The sequence below is a fragment of the Trifolium pratense genome, linkage group LG5 (genome assembly GCF_020283565.1).
Source record: "Trifolium pratense cultivar HEN17-A07 linkage group LG5, ARS_RC_1.1, whole genome shotgun sequence".
Taxonomy (NCBI): domain Eukaryota; kingdom Viridiplantae; phylum Streptophyta; class Magnoliopsida; order Fabales; family Fabaceae; genus Trifolium; species Trifolium pratense.
In genome coordinates this window covers 28,754,439-28,776,846 of record NC_060063.1, presented here as the reverse complement: position 1 = coordinate 28,776,846, position 22,408 = coordinate 28,754,439, and the positions used below count along the sequence as shown (strand labels likewise).

Genomic DNA, 22,408 nt, shown 5'->3' with positions numbered 1-22,408 from the left:
TTATATTAACTTTGTGAGATTTTAACAAACTTTTTTAAAAGACTTTTTACAATCAGAACTTTTTAATACAGGATTTCAAGAATTTATGACACAGATTTTCAAGATTTCAAAGTACTTTATGGATTTTTAAGATTTCAATTAAGTCAATAAATTTTAACCAAAAAAAGAAAAACACAATTATCAATAAAGAAAACAATTCTATAAAAAAAATGAGAAGATTTCCGTAAAAAAAAAATTGTAAACATTGAATTGTAAAGAAAAAATTGAAGAAACAAGTTAACCTTTTTTTTTGAAGGAGAAAAAAACAAGTTAACCTTGTAAAAAGAATAACACAAGATTGCATTTTTTTATTTTTTTTGTAAGAAAGTATGATTGCATCGTTGATTGCATTTTTTTAGGGGAGTATCTGATTTTGTGTAGGTGTCAAATGTGCAACACCGATGAATACGAATTCTTGAACAATAAGCTTTTTTTTTAATACTCTTGAACAATAAGCTTAACTAATATGTTATTAGTGATTGAAGCATATGATTTGTTCTTTGTGATGTGAGTGAACATGAGTTGTTTAGATCTATTGATTTTGTAGTGTTAGTTTGTTACATTGAATCACAAAAAGAAATTAACCATAATCATTGTTAATGAAAACTGTATTGGATGGATTAGTAGATATCTGAACACATAGCCCATTGATATCGATAATCTATGTGAACCTATATGAACAATAGTAGCAGTGAACATGGTGAAAAGAAAAAAAGATCTTGGCATTCACCGGGGTTTGGAGAAGAACGTATGACGGCAATAGGAAAAAAGTCTTTGAGAAAGTATGAACAATCTCAGGGTTTGGAGTGAGATTGTTTCAGAAGTGTAGTATTTATATTTTCAACTAAAAAGTCTCATGAAATCCATTCCATAACAAAATCCATCAAAATCGGTAGATTTTTGAATACCAATGGACATTTTATAAATGACAAGAAATCTCAATTGAATACCAACAGATTTCATTGCCCTGAAAAAAAAATCATAATTGTCTTAATTGAATACCACAAGATTTACTTAACTTTTGTAAAAGTCTTGATTGAATACCACATGACTTTTTTAAAATAAAAAAGTCTTTTAAAATCCCATGAAATCCTAATCCAATACACCCCTAATTAAGAATCTTGAGATTTTTAGAATTAGGAGTCGTTTATTTAAACCTAAACAATGAGCTAGACTTTATATGGGAAGGATTAATGTTTTAGGACCCAAAACTGTAAATTGGACAATTGTATCACGGGACAATTATGAACAAATCATGATATTAACTTCAGAATCCTACTTCTCGCACCTCTGACATACATGTGCGTCCCTTAATATTCTCAATTTATCCTCTCGTTACTTAGGAACTCGCTACTTAGGAAGCGAGTGTAGGAAATAGCAAAACTAAACCACCGTTGTTCGCTACTTAGGATGCGAGTGTATAAAACTGCAAAAATTGAAAAACTAAAGTTCGCATTCTAGGATGCGAACTAGTTCACCGTATAAAAATTAATTTTTTGTCCCCTTCATCTTATAAGGCAGTAATACTATGAATTAAATTGTATTAATATTGAGAGATTACATATACATATAGTAAAACTATTAGAATTATATCTCTATGTACATTATACCTTTATTATGAAAGATTACTCATAATTATATGATAATCATTAGGAGTAATATTAGGATATAATTGTTTTTTTTTTGGTAGAGAATCTTAGGATATAATTGTTGTATATATATGTGGATGGTCAAGCAATAACACACGGCAAATTCTTACATGCTATTACAATACAACAATATAATTATATAATTATGAGTAATCATTCATAATAAAACTAATAATATATACATAGAGATATTTAAATAGAGATATAATTCTAATAAAAACTAATGCACTAAATAAGGTATAATATATACATGTCAACGTGTTTAATGACGTTAATATGTCACAACCGTATAAATGTATTATCTCCGTCCTTAATTATAAGACTCTGTTTGACCACATGTACGCCAATGCACAATTTTGATCAACAATATCTTTAGTTGTCTATTAGTAAAAATTATAAAAATTTAATATTTTGAAAATACTGATCAAAACAAATTGAACAAGATTTTATATGCTAATATTTACATTTATATATTATTAAAAAAAACGGTCAAACCAAGGTAATGAATAATACATTTTTGTCAAACACGGTCTTATAATTAGGGACGGAGGTAGCATTGTTTATCAAATAAAGTGTAAACTGAGTTCGCACTCTAAATGGTGAACTGTGCCTCGTTGCACACTCTAGCGAACTGAGTTTCAGTTCGCACTCTAAGTAGTGAGTGTCAATATTTTTAACTCAAACTCAACATCTGCGCTAGGATGTGAACTTAGTTCGCTTTCTAGAATGCGAACTCCTTTTTTTCATGTTTTTTTGGGTGCAGATGCTGAATTTAAGTTAAAAATATTGTCACTCATTACTTAGAGTGCGAAAAGTGCTCGCATCCTAGAAAGCTAGAGAATTAGTTTGATCATTTCAATGGGTGAATGAAGATTTTTAAGGGGCACGAAAAGTAGGATTCTTATCTTCATCATATTTGTTCGCCGGTCTTTTATGGATGTGTCTTTAGGGTGTGTGCATGAATTGGAGATAATTTGATATATTGTTGGATTGAGCTTGACCCGTCTGAAACAAAACCCAACACCATAATTTTAAAATGATATAGGGCATGTTTGTTTTGACTTTTTAAAAATGAATTTTATAGTGTTACATAATTTTGTGTAAAAACAATTTACAAAGAAATTTTTTATAAAAGTTTCAAATGAAAGTTTGCTTTGAATAGTAATTCTTAAAATGTTATTTTAGGTATTTCATCATTTTATTGAAATTTTTTTTGGATATTAAAATTTCAAAAAATCACTTAATTTTGAAGCTATTTCAAATAGATTTTTATAAAAATCATTTATGAAATACAACTTTTTGAAAAAAATTACGATTTTGACTATGTTTTAATCTTCAATAATGTATGTTTATATTATATGATGTCAAAATTAGTTTTTCAATTTAGAAAAAAACGAATATAAAAAAACTTGTAATATTTTGAAAAACGATTTTATAAAATCTATTTTCAAAAATAAAAAATAAAATCGATTTTTTTAAAATAGAAACAAACATGCCCATAATTTGATCTATATTGATAATTATGTGTAAATGTAATAGATGATATAAAATAGATTTTAAAATGACCAAAAATATAGAGCAACAAACCTATGAAGGCCTATGAGCTGGAAGCTTTTTTCATTGAGATTTGAGTATTTGTCCTAACTTAATTTTTTGTGTGTATGTATAATAATGTTATTCAATTTCATTAGGTATGCAAGGGGGGATTCTTCATATTTTAAGCTTTTGATTCCATCATCAGTTTTATTAATTTATTTTACAATAATAAACAATGAGTCGTAAGAAACAAATGCACTAGAAAATCATTAATTTTAGTAAACACTATTTTCCTTAAAGTTTACTACTTCCTCTTGTGCTTATTATAAGAACAAATTCACTTTTAAAATTCATAGAATGTTGGATGTATCTAGTCAATAATATAGACCTGATACATTCAACATTCTATGAATCTAAAAACTGAACTTCTTCTTATAATAAGGACCGGAGGGAGTATGATAATAAAGAAAACTAAAGTTTTTTTTTTTTTTATACTGTCTGTCTCCGTATTATTTCAATTTTGAAAGAAAACTATGTTTATAAAAATATGTCCATGAGGATTGGGGATTTCACACCGATTTTTTTTTTAGGGGTTCTTATATAAACTTGTGACTAAAGTCTTAGATTGACAAAGATAATGGATAAAATTATTTCGCCCAATCATTCTGCTGTTATTCGTGGAAGACAGTTGTGGTGGAAGAATGGTTGAAGTAAATGAGATTATTGATTTTGTCAATAAGCCCAGGACTAATTGCTTGATCTTTAAGATGAACTTAATTGAAAAGACATATGAATCGGTTAATTGAAGCTTTCTTGACTATATAATGTGGAGGTTGGCTTTTGTTTGAGATGGCGTAGTTGGATCAGGGTTTGTATCTTCAGTGGGAATCTTTCGGTTATAGTTAATATAGGAGCCCAACAGAAGAGATAAGCAAGGGGACCCACTGACTCCTTTCCAGTTCTTGTTGTTCTTGTTGGTGGTATAGGGACTAAGTGGGGCAATTAGGATTGCCGTGGAGAGGAACCTTTTTACGAGATTTAGAGTGAGATGTCTGTTTCTCATCTTTAGTATGCAGATGATACTATTTTCTTAGGGGAAGCTTTTGTGATGAACATCTAGTGATTTTAGATAAATACGTATTACGAAAATTTCTATTTCTCATCTTCAATATACAGATGATACAATTTTATACGACTATAAGCAGATTATACATTCGTGAACAAAAACTATTTAATTTGTTGAAATTTTTTGAAATTTTGAAACATGCAAATAGGTAGCAATCGTCTAATCGGCAAGATGATGTATTGGCTTTTTTCCCTCATATTAATTCTCTAGTTCTTAAAGAAGTTTATGGTAAATAATTTAGAATCTGACAACGAGATAAGTAAAACCCATTAACTAGTCGAATTCAATTATTTAAATGTTAAACATTTTATTTTATCTTATTTTTTGTTAAGTAGTCTAAAGGCTAAAAATTTCACCTTTAACTAAGACATTGAGCTTAACTGGTTAATGAACATCCCTTATAACTAATTATTTGAAAGAATTCGAATTTGATTCCTAGTGGCCAAGAACAATTCTTCGTCAAACTTTATTTGAGTAAACCATCAAATTTGTCCCTGTTTTTGTAACCGGTTCTCAAATAGTTCTTTGACTCTTTCAATATTTAAATTACTCTCTGCTGTCAAATGTGTTTTTCAATTTGGTCTCTCCATGAGCATCTGTTTCACTTATTGTCAAATAAGTCTCTGTCTTCATCTACTTTCTATCAAAATAGTCTCTGACATTTTCAACTCACCGTCAAATTAGTCTATAACAATAACTATAATCATTGTTTTAAATTGACAATTGACTACATGACACTTATATTGTGTAATGTTATTGCTCACGTGACACTAATTAACATTCCACATCGACACATTTAACACCGTTAGAAAATCGCCATCAACAGACACCATATTGAGAGACATTTGATAGAGACATACTAATTTCAAATATTTGAAGGAGTGATGTGTATAAGTGAGACTCATTTAGAACTTTTTAAGATGTGTTGGATTGAAAGAATTGAGTGTTTATTAAAATTATGATTACAAAATTATAAACGAGTTATATGTATACATTAGATCCATTTAAGAACTCAAAATTGGAAAGCTCGATTGTAGATGATCTAAAGAAAAAGTGTGTGAGATTTAAACTCTTACTCTGATATATAGAATGTAATATGATCACATGGATGTATGATTGTAATATGATATATGTAAGTGAGACTTATTTTTTGTTAAGTAGTCTAAAGGCTAAAAATTTCACCTTTAACTAAGACATTGAGCTTAACTGGTTAATGAACATCCATATGATCATATGATTATATGAGGTCCACCAAACATTTTGCATACAGTCCTTAACGTCATTGGTAACTTCTAAAAATAAGGCATGTAGTTTCTGTATCTGGGTGTATATTAATTTGTTCATCCCACCTCCTTTTAATTATTCGTATTTTTTATTTGGTAAAACAAATCTCATTAAATACCGTACGCAAAGTCTTCAGACTGAAAAAGAAAGAAAATATTAAAAATATATTCTTCAAATTAAATTGTAATGAATAATGATGTTGACACGTATATTATAAAAAACAAATGATGCGCTTATGACAAAATAAAAATGATGCTGACACGGATATTTTAGATTTGAATAAACTAAAATTATTTTTATAACTAAAAAATTGTAATAGTAAAAAACTAAAAATATTTAATAAAGTCAAAAAATATTAACTTAAAAATAATTGAATTTTACATTTTTCAATAACTACCGCATAGATGAGTGTCGCGTCAATTCGTGTCTTCTCTTCTAAAATGAACATCACTCATAACTGATTTGACTAAACCGTGTAAACAAACGATCATACTGTCTTATGATTTTTATCCTTTAATACTTGTGTCTCTCTATATATAATAAAACTAAAAGTTAACACAACTTTGTAAATATTTAGAGGATTAGACTATCCGATGGCAAAAATGGTGGTTTATTTAATTTTTTTTGAAGCAATGGTGGTTTACTCATGCCAAAACTATTTCTTGGAATTATATATAGTGACACTCAATCACTCATCCAATTGGCAAGTTATATATAGTGACACTCATCCAACATTCCAACTACTTCTTTCTTTTTGTATAAATGACACATATTATCAATATTATCCTGTATTATTTTTTTCCACAGCTAATATTTGGTTCATTAAGCCGTGTTTAATTTAATTTGGAAGTCAGTTATGGTATCATGTAGTTCCAGCTTCCTCCAATAGCAATTATAAGAGATCAAATCATAATTCTTCTTACTAAATTTAGTGTCAATCACTATTAAATCAACTAACAGTTACGTCATTAAACATGTAGATTCTGTATCTGGATGAATATTAATTAAATTATTCATGCTCACCACCTTTCAAACTAGTTATTGCGCCATTATAATTTGGTGAAAAAAATATCTTATTATATACCATACGTATCTTATGGACTGAAAATAGAAAGAAAAATAATTTTTTTTTTTATAATGCAAGAAAAATAAAATTAATTGAAAGAAAAATAAAATAAAATTAAGAAATATTCTTCAACTTAAATCACGGGAAATAATGATATTGACACTGATATTTTTAAGTTCAATAATTGATACTTATTTGCCTTTAATAAATTAATATTTAATTTAGGTTCATGCTAACTAGTATCTCTATAGTACAAGTTTTATTTTTGAATGAATCTCTCTAGTACAAATTAAGGAAGTTAAAAAAAAAAAATGTAATTTTCACATTGAAACAAACATTATTTATATTTTTAACAAATAAAATGCACAAGTTTAAAGACTTGTTTATCATATTTAGTTTTTTTAAGTAACTCTCTTCAAGATCACTAGTTAACATTTTTCTTAAAATTATCATAACTTACTTGGATTAGAATCGACCTTTGTCCAGTGGTACTCTTTTTCCGTTCCGGTGAATGAGAGGGGGTTTTATACCTGCATTTGCTCCAAGCTCAAGTTAGTAAGAGGTGGAGCAAGATTCTAAGAATAGAATAGAATAGAATGTACTTGACTTCTCTTCATGAAATAAGTATATATAGCCCCGACGCTGGAAGAAAATAAAAAAACAGCGGAGGAGCCATGGCCATGATGAACAGTAAATACTCATTATTCTGATGTCGGCCGTTATGGAAAGCAAGGTTCCATTGACCTTTGAGAAGTGGTGGGCGACTTGGGCTGTCGAGAAAAAGGAGTTGTAAATATCAAGGAAAAAATGAATATGCACTAACGAGGTAAAATAATTTTATACCATCATTCAATAATTTTATTCCACTCTTTTTAAACCCCTGCTAAATAGTCTGTGTAGTTTCACTGTTTTTTAGTTTGCGGGGTTTCAAACCCCTCTAATTGGTCGACCCAGAATTCTTTTTGTGCTTTCCAGTTTGTAGGGGTTTCAAACCACCTATTTTTGGAAGTTGACATTATAATTTACAAGGTTATTAACCTCCTTTAATTTGAGAAAAAAGTCCTCAAAATTTTTATTTAAAATAGAGTTTTAGTGTATAAAAATTCATGTTTGGTCAATCATTTGTTAAAAAATTTTAAATTTTTGTTAGAGAGATTCGTATAATATTATAAATATAAATACAAGAACTAATTAAAAAGTATGAAGTTTACATATGAATTGACATAAAATATATTTCATGTTATATTTAAAAAATTTATTTATTAAAAATGGTAATAGTCCGCCTTTTAACTATTTTTGAGATATCCATATTAGACACACCCTTAATGTGATCCTTTTTTTTTTAGTAATTTCTTTAGCATATTCAATTTATATTTATAACGGCCCTCCTCAATTTTTTGGGGAGTGGTTATGGTGCATAAGTTTTTTCCTTATGCACCATGCATAAATAATGAAAATTGCTTAACGCACCCCAAATTGCTTAGTGTCCCCCCATATACTTAGTGCACCCCCCAAATTTTCTCGCGCCCCCAATTTTTTCTCTCGCACCCCCTCAAATTTTCTCGCGCGCCCCCCAAAACCATTTTTGTTGCGGAATGGTTTCACATTAGATGTACTTATAATGTCAAAACCATTTTTACTGTCGAATGATTTTAAAGGGTTGTAATTCAAAACCATTTTACTTGTGGAATGGTTTTGTGTGTTATTTATGTTGGGGGTGGGGGGCGTGCATATCAATTTGGGGGGCGCACAAAGCAATTTGGGGGCACACTAGCAATTTGGGGGGCGCTAAGTAAATTGGGGGGCAATAAGCAATCTGGGGGTGTGCTAAGCAAATTGGGGGGGCACATTAAGCAAATTGGGGGGGGGGGGGGGCGCTAAGCAATCTGGAGTATTTATACATCATAAATTATGCCAATTTTTTGGACTAGCTCCGCCATTGGAATCACCCTTATTTTTTTAATATCTTGGAATCACCCTTATTAATCGTAAGTGTAAAACTATATTGCATATCCTTTAAATTCAAATAAAAAATATAAATAAGCAATTAAACCTATATTCTTTATATCTAGATATAAATCCTGTCATAACATAAACGATTAGTCTATCTATTATTTATAAAACATACAATTCTTTGGATAGGTTGAATGATCCCATTAATGACGTGGAAGTTAAACATGCTATCTTTAGTATGAACCCTTGGAAAGCTCCGGGACCAGACGGTTTTCCGGCTGGCTTTTATCAGAAATCATGGGATGTGGTTAATGAGAAAGTTTGTGAGTTTGTCAAAGATGTCTGGAAGAACCCAAGTATTATATCAGAAGCTAATCAAACAGACATCTGCTTGATTCCGAAAGTATCGCATCCGGAGTTTATTCATCAATTTCGGCCTATCTCTTTATGCAACACAATTTATAAAATTGTGAGTAAAGTTATAGTGGGTAGACTAAAAGAATGCATTCCCACACTTGTCTCTCCCTTTCAAACAGGTTTTGTGCCGGGAAGGAACATTCATGAGAATATTGTGGTGGCCCAGGAAATGGTGCATAGCATGATGAAAATGAAGGGAACGAAGGGATATTTTGCTATCAAAGTGGATCTTTCAAAAGCATATGATAAAATCAGTTGGGATTTTATATGGAGGGTGCTTATGGAGATTAATTTTCCAGCTCAATTGATAAATATAATCATGCATATGGTAACAAGTGTGGAAACTAATGTCAAGTGGAATGGTGCAAGGAATGATTATTTTCGGCCAAAGAGAGGAATTCGTCAAGGTGATCCGATATCACCGTATTTATTTGTGTTGTGTATTGACAAGCTATCACACCTTATTTCTCATGCTGTTTTGAAGGGAGATTGGAAGGCTCTACGTGCTGGTAGGAGAGGACCTTATGTGTCTCATCTAATGTTTGCCGATGACTTACTCCTTTTTGGAGAGGTCACAGAAACTCAAATGAATGGGGTGAAGACAATTCTAGATAAATTTTGCAAGATGTCTGGACAAGAAGTTAATATAGAGAAAACTAGCATACTTTACTCAAAGAATGTTAGTAGAGGCGTGAAAGATAAGCTCCACCATATTTCCGGATTTAGAGAGACTAACTCGCTTGGTAAATATCTGGGTGTTCCATTGACTGGCAGAGCACCTAGAAGGAGTGATTATAACTATTTGATTGATCAAGTTAGTTCAAAGTTATCGGCGTGGAAGGCAAATCACCTTTCTTTTGCAGGTAGAGTAACCTTGGCGAAAAGCGTTTTGGAAGCAATACCTACTTATCCGATGATGACAACAATCATTCCTAAGTCTTGTATTGAAGATATTGAAAGGCTGCAACGTAAGTTCATATGGGGTGAAACGGATAATGCTCGCAAATATCATGCCATAGGGTGGGAGACAGTTACTAAGCCAAAGATGAATGGAGGGCTTGGTTTGAGACGTCTGGAAGCTATGAACAAAGCATGCATTCAAAAGTTAGGCTGGAAGTTGCAACATGGAGAGAATGAGTTGTGGATTCAGGTGCTGAGGGGTAAATACCAGAGAGGAAATGATATAGGAAATGTTGAGGCGAGAGATTCAGACTCAAGCCTTTGGAAGCAGTAGTGCGTGGCTGGACACAGTTAATGGACTCTTGTTATTGGTCAATACATGATGGAAAAAGTGTAGACTTTTGCAATCATAAATGGATAAATGAAGATACAAGAATTAGAGACTTGAATTTAATTGTTCCAGAGCATCTGCGTAATATCAAATTGAAGGATATGGTTGATACTAATGGAGAGTGGAAATGGAGTTGGTTAGAAGGTTGGCTACCAGATATTATATGTCAGAAAATTGCAACCATTCTACCTTCGGATTCAAGCGCAGGAGAGGACACACGAATATGGCCAGGTAACAATACAAATACATTTTCCATAGCTGCTATGTATCATGTTATCTGTGATTTTGATCAAGCTGAAGAAGACATAAAGTGGAAATCAGTTTGGAAACTCAAAGTTCCAGAGAGAGTGAAGTATTTCATTTGGATTATGATGCATGGTAGGATACTTACAAATATGAGAAAACACAAGATGGGTATTGGCTCTCCTGTATGTATTTATTGTGGTGATACTAATGAATCCATTTTACATATAATGAGGGATTGCCCTCTTGCTATGACAGTTTGGATTCATGTGGTTCCTGTTCATGTGAGAGACAAATTTTTTCAAAGTGATGACTTACAACATTGGTTAGCACTTAATTTGTGGAGTGAAGATGATGGGAAATTAGGAGTTGGCTGGAATAATTATTGGGCAATGGCGTGTCATCTACTTTGGACTTGGCGTAATAAAGAGCTTCATGATGAGAATTTTATTCGTCCATTACGGCCACATAGCTATATCTTTCAGAGAACTAAAGAATATTTGGATATAGAAAAAGCAAGCAGGCTTGTTTTTGATAGAGTGAAAGAGGTTGTTCAAATACAATGGAAATCTCCTTCTAGTGGGTGGATTAAATTGAATACTGATGGCTCGTGCTCTAATGATGGAATAATAGGATGTGGTGGAGTGTTGAGAGGTAGTGAAGGAGAATGGCTGGGAGAATATGCTAAATTTATTGGGGTTGGTAATGCTTTTATAGCTGAGTTGTGGGGTGTACTAGAAGGTCTGAAACATGTTAAGAGACTGAATTTCAGAGCGGTGGAACTGAATATCGATTCATTGGCGGTGGTACAAGCTATTTCGGAAGCGGGGAGAGGGAGTCATCGTGGAAGTGCTTTTGTTCATAAGATTCGTCAACTACTTGAGATGGAATGGGAGGTTGTTATTCATTACACTTACCGTGAAACAAATAAATGTGCAGATGTTCTTGCCAATATTGGGTGTTCATTGAGATCTGGTAGTATTTTCTATGATACGTGTCCATCGCAATTAAGTAGTTTGTTACTTGCTGATATGTTGGGGATAACTACCCCTAGACTAGTCATTATGTAATTTTTTCCCTTGGGCTTAGGCCCTCATCATTATCAAAAAAAAAAAAAACATACAATTCTGAATGGCCAAAACAATATGCTCCAATAGAAGCAACCATTTGAAAGATAATATTACATTACCAAAATCCAAAACCACAAACCACCTTCTTATTCTTCTTCATCGTTTCAGTTGTCAATAGTTGTCTCTACTCGACACAAACCTTAGTCCTTCCAAACCAAACAACAACAACAACAAAAACATAGGAAAACAAAAACAAAAGATTTTCAAGGAATCCCTATAAACATGAAAACAGAGCATAACAATAACAAAAGACTTTCAGTTACAATCATTACTATCATTAAACCCGCGGCGTATGTTATCCTTCTCGTGCTAACTTACACTCTAGGTTACTTATCGCATTCATTTTCAACCATCGCATTACCACCACCAATATTATCACCACAGCTGCCGCCAACGCCGCCGCATATTTCTTCTTCCGTTCTCCGTCTCTCCGTAGTCAACGGAACCGAGCTCGACCCATTCCGAGTCAAAACACTCTGCGCCGATCCAATTCCACCGGAAAACATTCGTCAGACAATCATCAACCACATCTTCAACGGAGACTCACCGTTTCTCAACTTTCCTCCGCCACACGCGGCGGCGATTCTTCATCGGAGTACAAAAGTCAAAGGATGGGGTTCAAACGGTGCTGTTTTTGAAAACTTGATTCGTAAAGTGAAGCCAAAAATCATCGTTGAGGTTGGAACTTTCCTTGGTGCTTCAGCGATTCACATGGCTGAGTTGACTCAGCGACTCGGACTCAACACTCAGATACTTTGCATTGATGATTTTCGTGGTTGGGCCGGGTTTAGAGACCAATTCAAAAACATAGCTATGTTAAACGGTGACGTTTTGCTTTATTATCAATTTCTTCAAAATGTTGTTACTTTTAAAAAAACCGGTTCGGTTTTACCGGTTCCATTTTCTAGCGGTTCGGCTTTAATGAAGCTTTGTGAATGGGGTGTTTGGGCCGATTTGGTTGAAATTGATGCGGGTCATGATTTTTTATCGGCCTGGTCCGATATAAATCGGGGTCTTCGGATTCTTCGACCTGGTGGGGTTATTTTCGGGCATGATTATTTTACTGCCGCAGATAATAAAGGGGTTAGAAGAGCCGTTGATTTATTCGCCAAAATTCATGGTTTTAAAGTGAATATTGATGGTCAACATTGGGTTATATATACCACTATACATTAAGCATACATTACATACATCATAGCTAGGTATATCCCCCCTTTATCAAGTTATTTTTTTTTCATGTTTATAACCCTTTATCAAGTTTATTCATTATGTTGTGTCCAAAAAAAATAGGTTTATTCATTATGTAAATGTGAAAAATTACACTTCATAATAGTGAGGTCAAGAAAATAAATTGCTATTTGAATAAGTTGAGATCTAAAGGATATGTAATATAAATGTATAAAATGGTTGAGATCCACATACATTCAATTTACTTAAAAGTCATCATTTTGCTATTACTTCACTCTTGTATGTAAAATTATGTTATGTTAAATTATAAAAGTTTGATAATGAAAACATGAATTGCTTATTAGAATACTCAATCTTATGCGATTACCTCGTGGTGACTCAATCCATGGGTTGCATAAGAAATTGATTCAGTCAAACTTGTCAATAAATTTTGCACATTGACAAGCAACCAAAATTCTGAGAGTAATATTTTAAGGTTGAACTATAAGTTAATAAATTCTACATGAAATTAGCTAATAATTAAGTATAAAAGGATGGTGTGGTTGTGGTATCACCTTTGTTTTGCGTATCACCAGAGTTAATAAATTATTATTTTTTTTTTATTGTTACTGAGTTAATAAATTCTAAATGTATGGTGTTTTCATTTTTATTTATTTTATAATCACGAGGGCCTAAGCCCGAAAAAAAAATTACAATGAAATTAAACTAGGGGTAATAATCCCCTTTCTTTTAATAGTATCTCTTATAAAACGAATCAGAGAGTAACATAATATAAACTAGTATAACTTACCCGTGCTATCGCCCGGGTTAATGTTCTATGAAAAATATAGATCATTTTTTTTCACACATGAAAAATATGGATTATTAAAATTTTAATATTGTGATTTTTTTAATTATTTGTAAAATTAATTTTATATTTAATGTAATAGTTTATTTAAATATGATAAAAGATCCAAATTTTGGATATTTTAAGGAGAAATGACATAGTGGAGAGTGATATTCCACTCCCCGTTCCAAACTCACATGTTCATATATTTATTCTTTTATTTTCATAAAAAAAAAGTCATTATGCAAAAACTAATCTAACGGTTAATATACTTGTTCTTAATCGTCATCTCTCTCCTTTAGACATTTGTTTTCTTCAGGAATATTTTATCTCATGTCCCCGTGTGAAAAAATTTCACATTTGAGAAGCAAAATGGGCCGATTTTAATTTTAATATTATTTATTTAAAAGTAATGAACAGTAGAATTGTTTGTCATTTGCTTGACACAAAAAAAATTTATATAATTTTTTTAAGCATATCCCATTTGTTAATGTGCAAATTTTAAAAAATGTCCAAATTTATATAATTTTTATTTGTTTATTTCAAAAATTATATTGAACAAATAAATAAGAAATAACCAACAATAACAATAGATTTTTTATTTAAAAAAAAACAACAACAATAGCAATAGATAGAAAAAAAAAGTAGTGATTCTGTCAAAAAAAAAAAAAGAGTAGTGAAGGTGAGAAGAGAAAATAGAGAAGGGGCGTTGAGACACTAAATGACCCTCACACTTACATATTGACCCGTATATATAGAAACTATAGTAGATTTTTGGTCCTTAATTTTTGAAATTTCCATACATTTCAGCATTGATTTAATTTAATCAATATATATTCCAAAAATGAGTTGGTCAATAATCAAAAGTTTCCATATGTAAAATTTCAATTGTATCAAAATATTAATATATAGACATTTGTTTATAAAACCTGATTGAACAATTTCTATATTTATAATTGAGCACTAATGACTAAAGGAAAAAATATAGAAGAATGACATATCAGCAAAATGAATTGAGAGATTGTCACGTGAGATTTTGACCGGTAAAAGAAATGAGAGGACACCACCTAAGAGAATGATGAATGAGAGGATGCCACATTGGATTAATAAAAATTAAAGTTCATAAGAAAGTGACACGTAGATTTGTTTCCTTGAGAAAAAACTCTTAAACATATAAATAATAGATTCACAAAAATAAAGATCTCCTTTTTTTAAAAAAAAGAAGTATAAAATAAAAATTGCAATAGAAAAATATACAATAATGATGAACTTAATACTATTGGAAAAATACATCATTTGATTAATTTGTTGATAGATTCATCAAGTAAATACATCATTGATATTCCAACTTGTATCCAAGATATCATTGATATTGATAAAGTGCTATAAGCAAGATTTTCTAAAAAAACAAAACTACAGTTGTTAAAACAGACTTCGAGCTCTCAATTCAATCCATTTTGTGAGAATGTGATGCATTTCGTCTTGCCTCTCAATTATTTCTCTGTCACGAAAAATAAATAGGATTAATAAATAAAAAGATGACCAAAAGAAAATAATCTAAAAGGTAAAACAAACAATATATTAAAAATATAAGAAATATCGAACAAAGAAGAAAAAATAAAGAAATTTAAAAAGGTGACAATATACAGAAAAAATAGTGATTATCGAGAGAGAAGAATAAGAGATAATGAAGATTGAAAAATTGTGAGTTTTAGAGTTCAGACAAATGTTATATATATAGTAAAAAAAATGGACAAATGAGTAATTTTGTCTTTAATATGAAATTAAATTCATTAAAAGTCAAATATATTGATTCCATTTTTAATTTTAAAAATATATTAGTAAATTAGTAATTAGTAAATTAGTAAATAAGACATATTCCATTATATTATAAATAAATTAAATAAATTAATGCACATGAATATAACACACATATTCCAATTTTTTTAAATAATAATAAAATATTAATTATAATATGTGACTCTATATAATTATAAAATTATGAAAATATATAATTTTTTTTTACCGTAATACAATATATATATATATATGTGTGTGTGTGACCTTAATATTTTGATACACGATCATTTAGAAAAAAATTTGTGAGAGAATAATTTGGAGACCATAAAGATTTAATATTTTTTTAATTGAATTTGAAGACCATAAAAATTATTATATCCAGCTGACAATTATACCTAATTATTATATGCAGTTGGCAATCTTCCTTTCATAAAAAAAAATTTAAAAACAATTGCTTTAGTACAAAAATAATTTTTTTTTTGACGAAATTGGTACAAAAATAGTCAATTATTTCCTTTTAAAATTATTTTTAATAGGTGCATTAAATTCGATTTATAAACAATAATTGAAAAATGGTTGAATTTCCAAATTAGCCAAAGATTCTAAGTAAAATGATATCATCATGTATTAGAGAAATTGCAAAGGCCTTCATAGTTAGCCACATAGGAATTGGAGAAATATTAGAATGCCACATAAGACATGGATCAAGGAAATGGTGCCACATAAGAATAAGACCATGAGAGAGAAACTCCTAAATATATAAATAATAGATTTATTAAAATTCTTACTTCTCTCCAAAACCAACTAACAAACAATTGCGGAGCTGAGATTTTTTTTTTTCAAGTGGGACGAATAGTTATAACATATAATATAAATTAAATAAACATAATTTACTATTGATTAATTTTTTAATTATCAAGACTAAGGAGGATTTGAACCCATGATGGCATGACCTATTGGCAAAAAAACACAAGTTTTATCACTGAATGACAATGTATTTGTTAGCGCAGGACACACACAATGCAAGGACCAAGCTTGGCAATGTTGCAGGCCTTGTTGCAGGCTCAGCAGCGCGCGGGCTTGGCTTGCTTAAGCAAGATGAACACACTAAATGATGAAAGAATGAAAACTGAACAACAAAGAAAAGTTTGCAAATGTAAAACTGTATTATTGATTGATAGAGATTACACAATTACAAGTTTATTTATAGTAGTTACATAACATTGCTTTTGAGATAAGTCACAACACTTCAAGTAACTAACTCATTCACAATTTGTTGTAACTAACTAACTAACTTCTAAACTACCTCAAAACATCAAAACAGTTATGAATTACATCACTTTCTAACACTCCTCCATAATTCATAACTGGCACACAAGCTGTTAAGCACTTATCAAACCCAGCTTATCCCTTAAGTACTCAAACATGTCGAACTTCAAAGCTTTTGTAAAGCCATTTGCTAGTTGTTCCTCTGTTGGACAATACACTACTTCAATGACTTCATGCTCTCTAATGAAATGAAATGAAATCTGGTCTCTATATGCTTACTTCTTCCACATGAGATTGGATTCTTTGTTATCCAATGTGGGACTATTTCCACAAACTCACACTTGTTATATTCTCAACAAAATTTACATTGTAATAAAGATGTTTTGGTATAATATTTTGATGTAATGTTTTTGTCTGATTTCTTAATAAAAATAGTTCTATTCAATTTACCTACCATGGAGATTTTGTGTTTAAATATCATGCCTCTTTCTCCTTTCCTATTTTGGGACTTATTGAAAACATTATGTCTAACTAAGATCGCTGTGCTAGTCGACGAGGCAAGCTATGTAACCATCGTCATGACTAGCATAATGTAAATAATAAGATCATTATGACTAACCGAGACGACAAGCTATGTAACCATTTACAAAATAAATGATGAAAATTTCAAAAGAATTAAAAACCAGGGAGAATAAGAGGAGAGTTGATGTGTGAAAAAATGAAGAAGGGTGTCAGATTATAGAATTCAACAAGGCATGTGATTGGTGCACACAATTGCACATGTGGCCAGTTAAAATTGTCGACCTATCAAAAGAGAATTCAACTTAATCTATAAGTTTACATTTTAAAATTGTCAACCTGGTGACAAGTTTACATTTTAAAATCTGAACCCATTTTTGCAGGTTTTGTTGCGAGCTGTGTTTTCTCAAAATTTGCATTTTTATACACTCGCTACTCAACTTGTAAAAGGATAAAATTGGAAAGACAGAGAGTGCATGAGAAGGACATGGGGCGCGAAAAGAAACTTCTCCAATCTACATGATTCGAAATTTCTGATGGGCTTTCTTAACTAGGCCTTCAGCTTTAGGTAGGAAAACTTTTGTTGGAAGAATATATTCTATACCCCACACTTACTCTTTCCTACCCCAAAATTTCTCTAAATTCCAATTTTTCTTTCCATATTTTTTATGAAACTATTACAGATATTTCTCTCTAGAATTTTGAAATTTTCCTAATAGAAAGTGATTTTAGAATATTTTAAGAACAAAAAAAATGTTTGGTTGATTTTTTTGGAGTCTTGTAAAAATCAGTTTCTCAGAATTATTTTCACAAAAAAAAGTTAAAAATTTCCGAGTGCCATTTTTGAAACAAAGATATTTGAAAATAAATCACATTTGTACCATTGCTAAACCATTTAAAAAAAAATAAATAGTATGAGTTCTGTGTAACTTGCATTTTAGTTCCGCAAAGTCAAAGAAGAAATGTCACTTATAATTATGGTTTCAAATTAAAACCACGTCTTGTCTCGCATCTAGATTAAGGAAATATTCTTAAATGGTCACGAGATCAAATAAATTGTATTTGGTCACATGCACAAAAATTATCATATCATTTAATTATTAAAAAAGTAAATATTATTTAATTATTTTTTAAAATACTTATTTTACTTTTTATGAATGTGATCAAATACAATTTATTTGATCACACGATCATTTAGGAATATTTCATAGATTAAGTTGCAAATGTGGTACGAAAATACGTAATTCACAAGAAAAACTGCATCGCAACACCGCAACGCAATAGCTGCATGCATTATGTGTGTGTGCCCAATACCTTTTATTTGGTGTTGTGCCTAAGCAAGTGTTCCTCATCTTATAGTACATAATAATTATTTTTCCATCTTCTTTTTTTTGAATAAATTATTTTTCCATCTTACTTTTCCTTTATATATTGTAAATTTTGAGAGTATTTTAAAGTGTTAAAGAATTGTTCGAAAAAATATGAGTTCGTTTTTTAATGGAAATTTTTTCTTTTTAATGGCAAATACATAATTATATATAACCAATAAAACGGTCAAAATACAAAGTAGGAGTACCAAAAATACTCAAAAACTAAAAAAAAAAAAAAAAAGAGTTACAAAAGAAACACAAAAAAGAACTCCAGAAAGCATCAAACCATCAAAATCACTCAAAGCAGCCACCAAGAAAGGGAAGCGAAAAAGCCAACAAAGAGCGGGCACCTCAAGAGATACTACTCAACAGGAACAAGAAGCATCCAGACACCACATCCTCACCTCGTTTTTTTGGACCAACACAAGAGAAGTTCCCAACTATACTTTGTCAAACTTTATTTAATTCAGCCGAACACTGGATTATTGGGCCCCTTGTCTCGGGAACCAGAAAATTAATAATAATAATAATAATAATAATAATAAAAAAAAAAGGTGAAATAGTAAGACTAAATATAAAATTTTAGAGAAAAATGAGATATTTTTTTTGGTTACAAGAGAGAATAAGGACACAAACAAAAAAAAAAATCAAAAGAGAAAACTAGTTTCTAACAAAAGCAACTCCTAAAGCATCAACAAACAGGTTAGACAACTCGGCAGGAGGTACTTCGAGCTTCACAAGATGGGTAACAGAGTTCGCCCCCATCTTAGCCAGCATATTCGCGCACGCATTACCCTTTTGAAGGGTGTGACCAACAACTACAATCTAGTCTCTATCCAGTAAATGACAGATGCTAATGATTTCATTTTTTGTTTTTGTTTTTGACAACCAGTTTAGTCTGGTTCGAGGATCAGTTATGGCATCAAGTGGTTCCAACCCCCTTCCGATTGCAATTGCGGGAATCGAACCGCGGTCCGCTAATGATTTGATGCTAATTAATAAAAAACTAAATTGACAGCGCAACGTACACAATAGGCATCACAACAGTTGTAGATAGAGCTAGATATACCTGTTTACAGTTTTAAGATCTGTTTTTTTTTGCCCGTTTATATTTTTGACCGCATGGTTGGACTGTTAAAACCGCGAGTTGGACCGTAGATAGAGCGTGTTTCGCGGCTGTCTGTTTCTATTATGTAAATTTATGTAAAAAAAAAAATGTCTTATGTTAAGGTGAGTTTGTTAATAAAATATTTTTGCTCCTCAAAGAAAAAAAAGACATGTCTTATGTTATGGTGAGTTTGTTAATAAAAGATTTTTGTTGCTCAAAATAAATAAATCAAGGATATTGTTGGTATTATGAAAAGTCCACACCAATGTATCCTCTTTTTGATATTCTTAGCATCCAAATAACAACCGTGGCATCTCTCAGCTTGTGATATCCTTATGCCTTCCAGGTCAAACCCCGACAACCAATGGCTATAAGAACCAGTTGAATTTGATTTTGGTTGCATTAATTACTTGCATTGAGAAGATATACAAACTCAAAAATATTACAAACTTTATTTCTTTTTATTTATTACTTACAATTTATGTTATAACATAAAAATTATTAAAAATATTGTTTTTTTAGCTTTTATTATATCAATATTTTAGTTTATTTTTTTAAAAAAGTAATTTTTTTTTTGTAATAGTCCACATCCACAATTTAAACAAGCTTAATTGCAACCTTTCTATTTAAAAAAGTAAAATGAAAACCGAAATTAAAATAAATATAGACTATTTTTTAACCAAAAAAGAGAGAAAAAGAATAAAATAAAAGAGAGAACTTAAGATTTATATGTTATTACTTGACTCTATCTCCCAACTAGCTAGGAGGAATTGATGTATTATTTTTTTTGTTTTATTGGAGAAGGGGAAAAAATGTATTAATCAAATTGACTCTAATAATCATTTACAATAATCTTTGAAAAAATTTGAATTCAATATCTTAAAAATACAAGACTAAACTCTTACCACCAAATTAACCCATCAAATCTAATTAAATTGATGTATAATTTACATTTGGGTGTAATGAAATTTTCATTAACGAAATAAATATGTCCTCAATAATATAGACTAATCACATAATATTAATAGATATGATAATGAGTATTTGTGTTTTTGCATGTGGAGAGACTTTACTCTATCCACACTTTTATCAAAATACACATTTTCCATGTTCATATATATGACTTAATTAATCCGAATACCACATTTTTACCAAAATACACATTTTCAAATCAAGAACTGAAGAACAAGCGTGTGATGCACTGAGATTTGTACTCACAGTTTACAAGTACATTACGTATGTGTGATAAAATGAATTTGGACAATATATTTATCTAAATGATGATAGTATATGTATGGTTGCTACGTGACATAACCACCAGCAATATTTAAAACAACGACGTGCATGGTCAATTTTCTTTTTTTGTTGATAATGTGGATAGTCAAATTATTATTATAGGCAATAGTCAAGCTCCAAATTAATATTTTGTTTCGTGAATGTCTAAAATTCACTAAACATTGAAATTTTGTTATCAGTTTTGTCGGGTAGCCATTGCTTTGTCCCATGTCAAGGCCGTGCAGTATTAATCACGTGGGTTCATATACAATATATTCTCTTGTCTTCGTTAAAAAACAAAAATGAACGAAATGAGTTCAAGTAATTAATGAATTCATGAATTGTTTAAAAAAATTTGAATTTAATTTCTTGTAAAAACAACTTTTTGTCGGCTTTTAATAATTTTGCAGCTGAACTGTGGACTATCCTGACCCTTTTTTCAAAGAACCAGATTTATGAATTTTTTTTGTTAAATATATTTTACGGCTGATATTGTTAAATTGAATATTTTTATTTATCTGAATTTAAGAAAACAACAAAGAATAAACTAGTATTTCTTTGTGAGGTGGTCCAAATTCTCGTTCTAGGCCTCTAACAATAAACTATTTCTTTGTATATATTGATTGGTTTAACTTTTCTCTCTTGACAATCCATGAATGCTATGTTTTCTAACAGATTGTAATAGTTGAGTTAGATTCGATCCAAATTTCGAATATATTAGTTATTGTAAGGAATATCTAAACGAGTAATGTCGGGCTGATATTGTTTAATATTTTCACTTCGTCTACAACTTAAAAACAAGTTTCTGTTTCTAAATTTGAACCCACAAAACCTTGTAAGTCTCACGTTACTGAAAAAAGTAAAGGTTAAACAATATAAAAGTGAGATAATTCATAAGTTCAATAATTTCAAATTTTGAATTAATGGCTTTATTATTTCATCTATTAAAAAAAATAACTATTTGGCATGTTCCCATTACGATTTGTTGAAATTTATTAACATCATCCACAACCAACTTTGCAATTCATCTCAAAGATTACCTTTTGATAGTCCATATTAGCAACCCATTGTAGACTTTGAAGCAAGCTTCCGCTTCTGATATTGGCATAACAACATCTTCATTTAATTTGCTGTCATCGAAGATATACAATTTCCTATCTCATATGTTCATTTAAATATCTAGACAAGTTTGTACCAGAAAAAAAAATCTAGACAACTAAATCAGGCGATTTTACGTGTTAACACACGATTTTTGACAACTTTGTTAAATAGAGCATACTTAATTATATTAAACAATTTTTTTTTCTATAAACATGACA

General features: G+C 30.5%; 1 protein-coding gene across 1 annotated transcript; it reads left to right on the top strand.

Moving 5' to 3' along the window:
* Positions 1-11,724: 11,724 nt before the first annotated feature.
* LOC123883484 lies at positions 11,725-13,173 on the top strand. Its single transcript, XM_045932300.1, has one exon. The coding sequence runs from the start codon at positions 11,957-11,959 to the stop codon at positions 12,908-12,910; it is 954 nt and encodes a 317-aa protein (XP_045788256.1). The 5' UTR covers positions 11,725-11,956; the 3' UTR covers positions 12,911-13,173.
* Positions 13,174-22,408: the final 9,235 nt, after the last annotated feature.

Excerpts from the sequence above, each read along its gene's own strand:
- LOC123883484 (XM_045932300.1), top strand. The coding sequence starts at position 11,957 with ATGAAAACAGAGCATAACAATAACAAAAGACTTTCAGTTACAATCATT.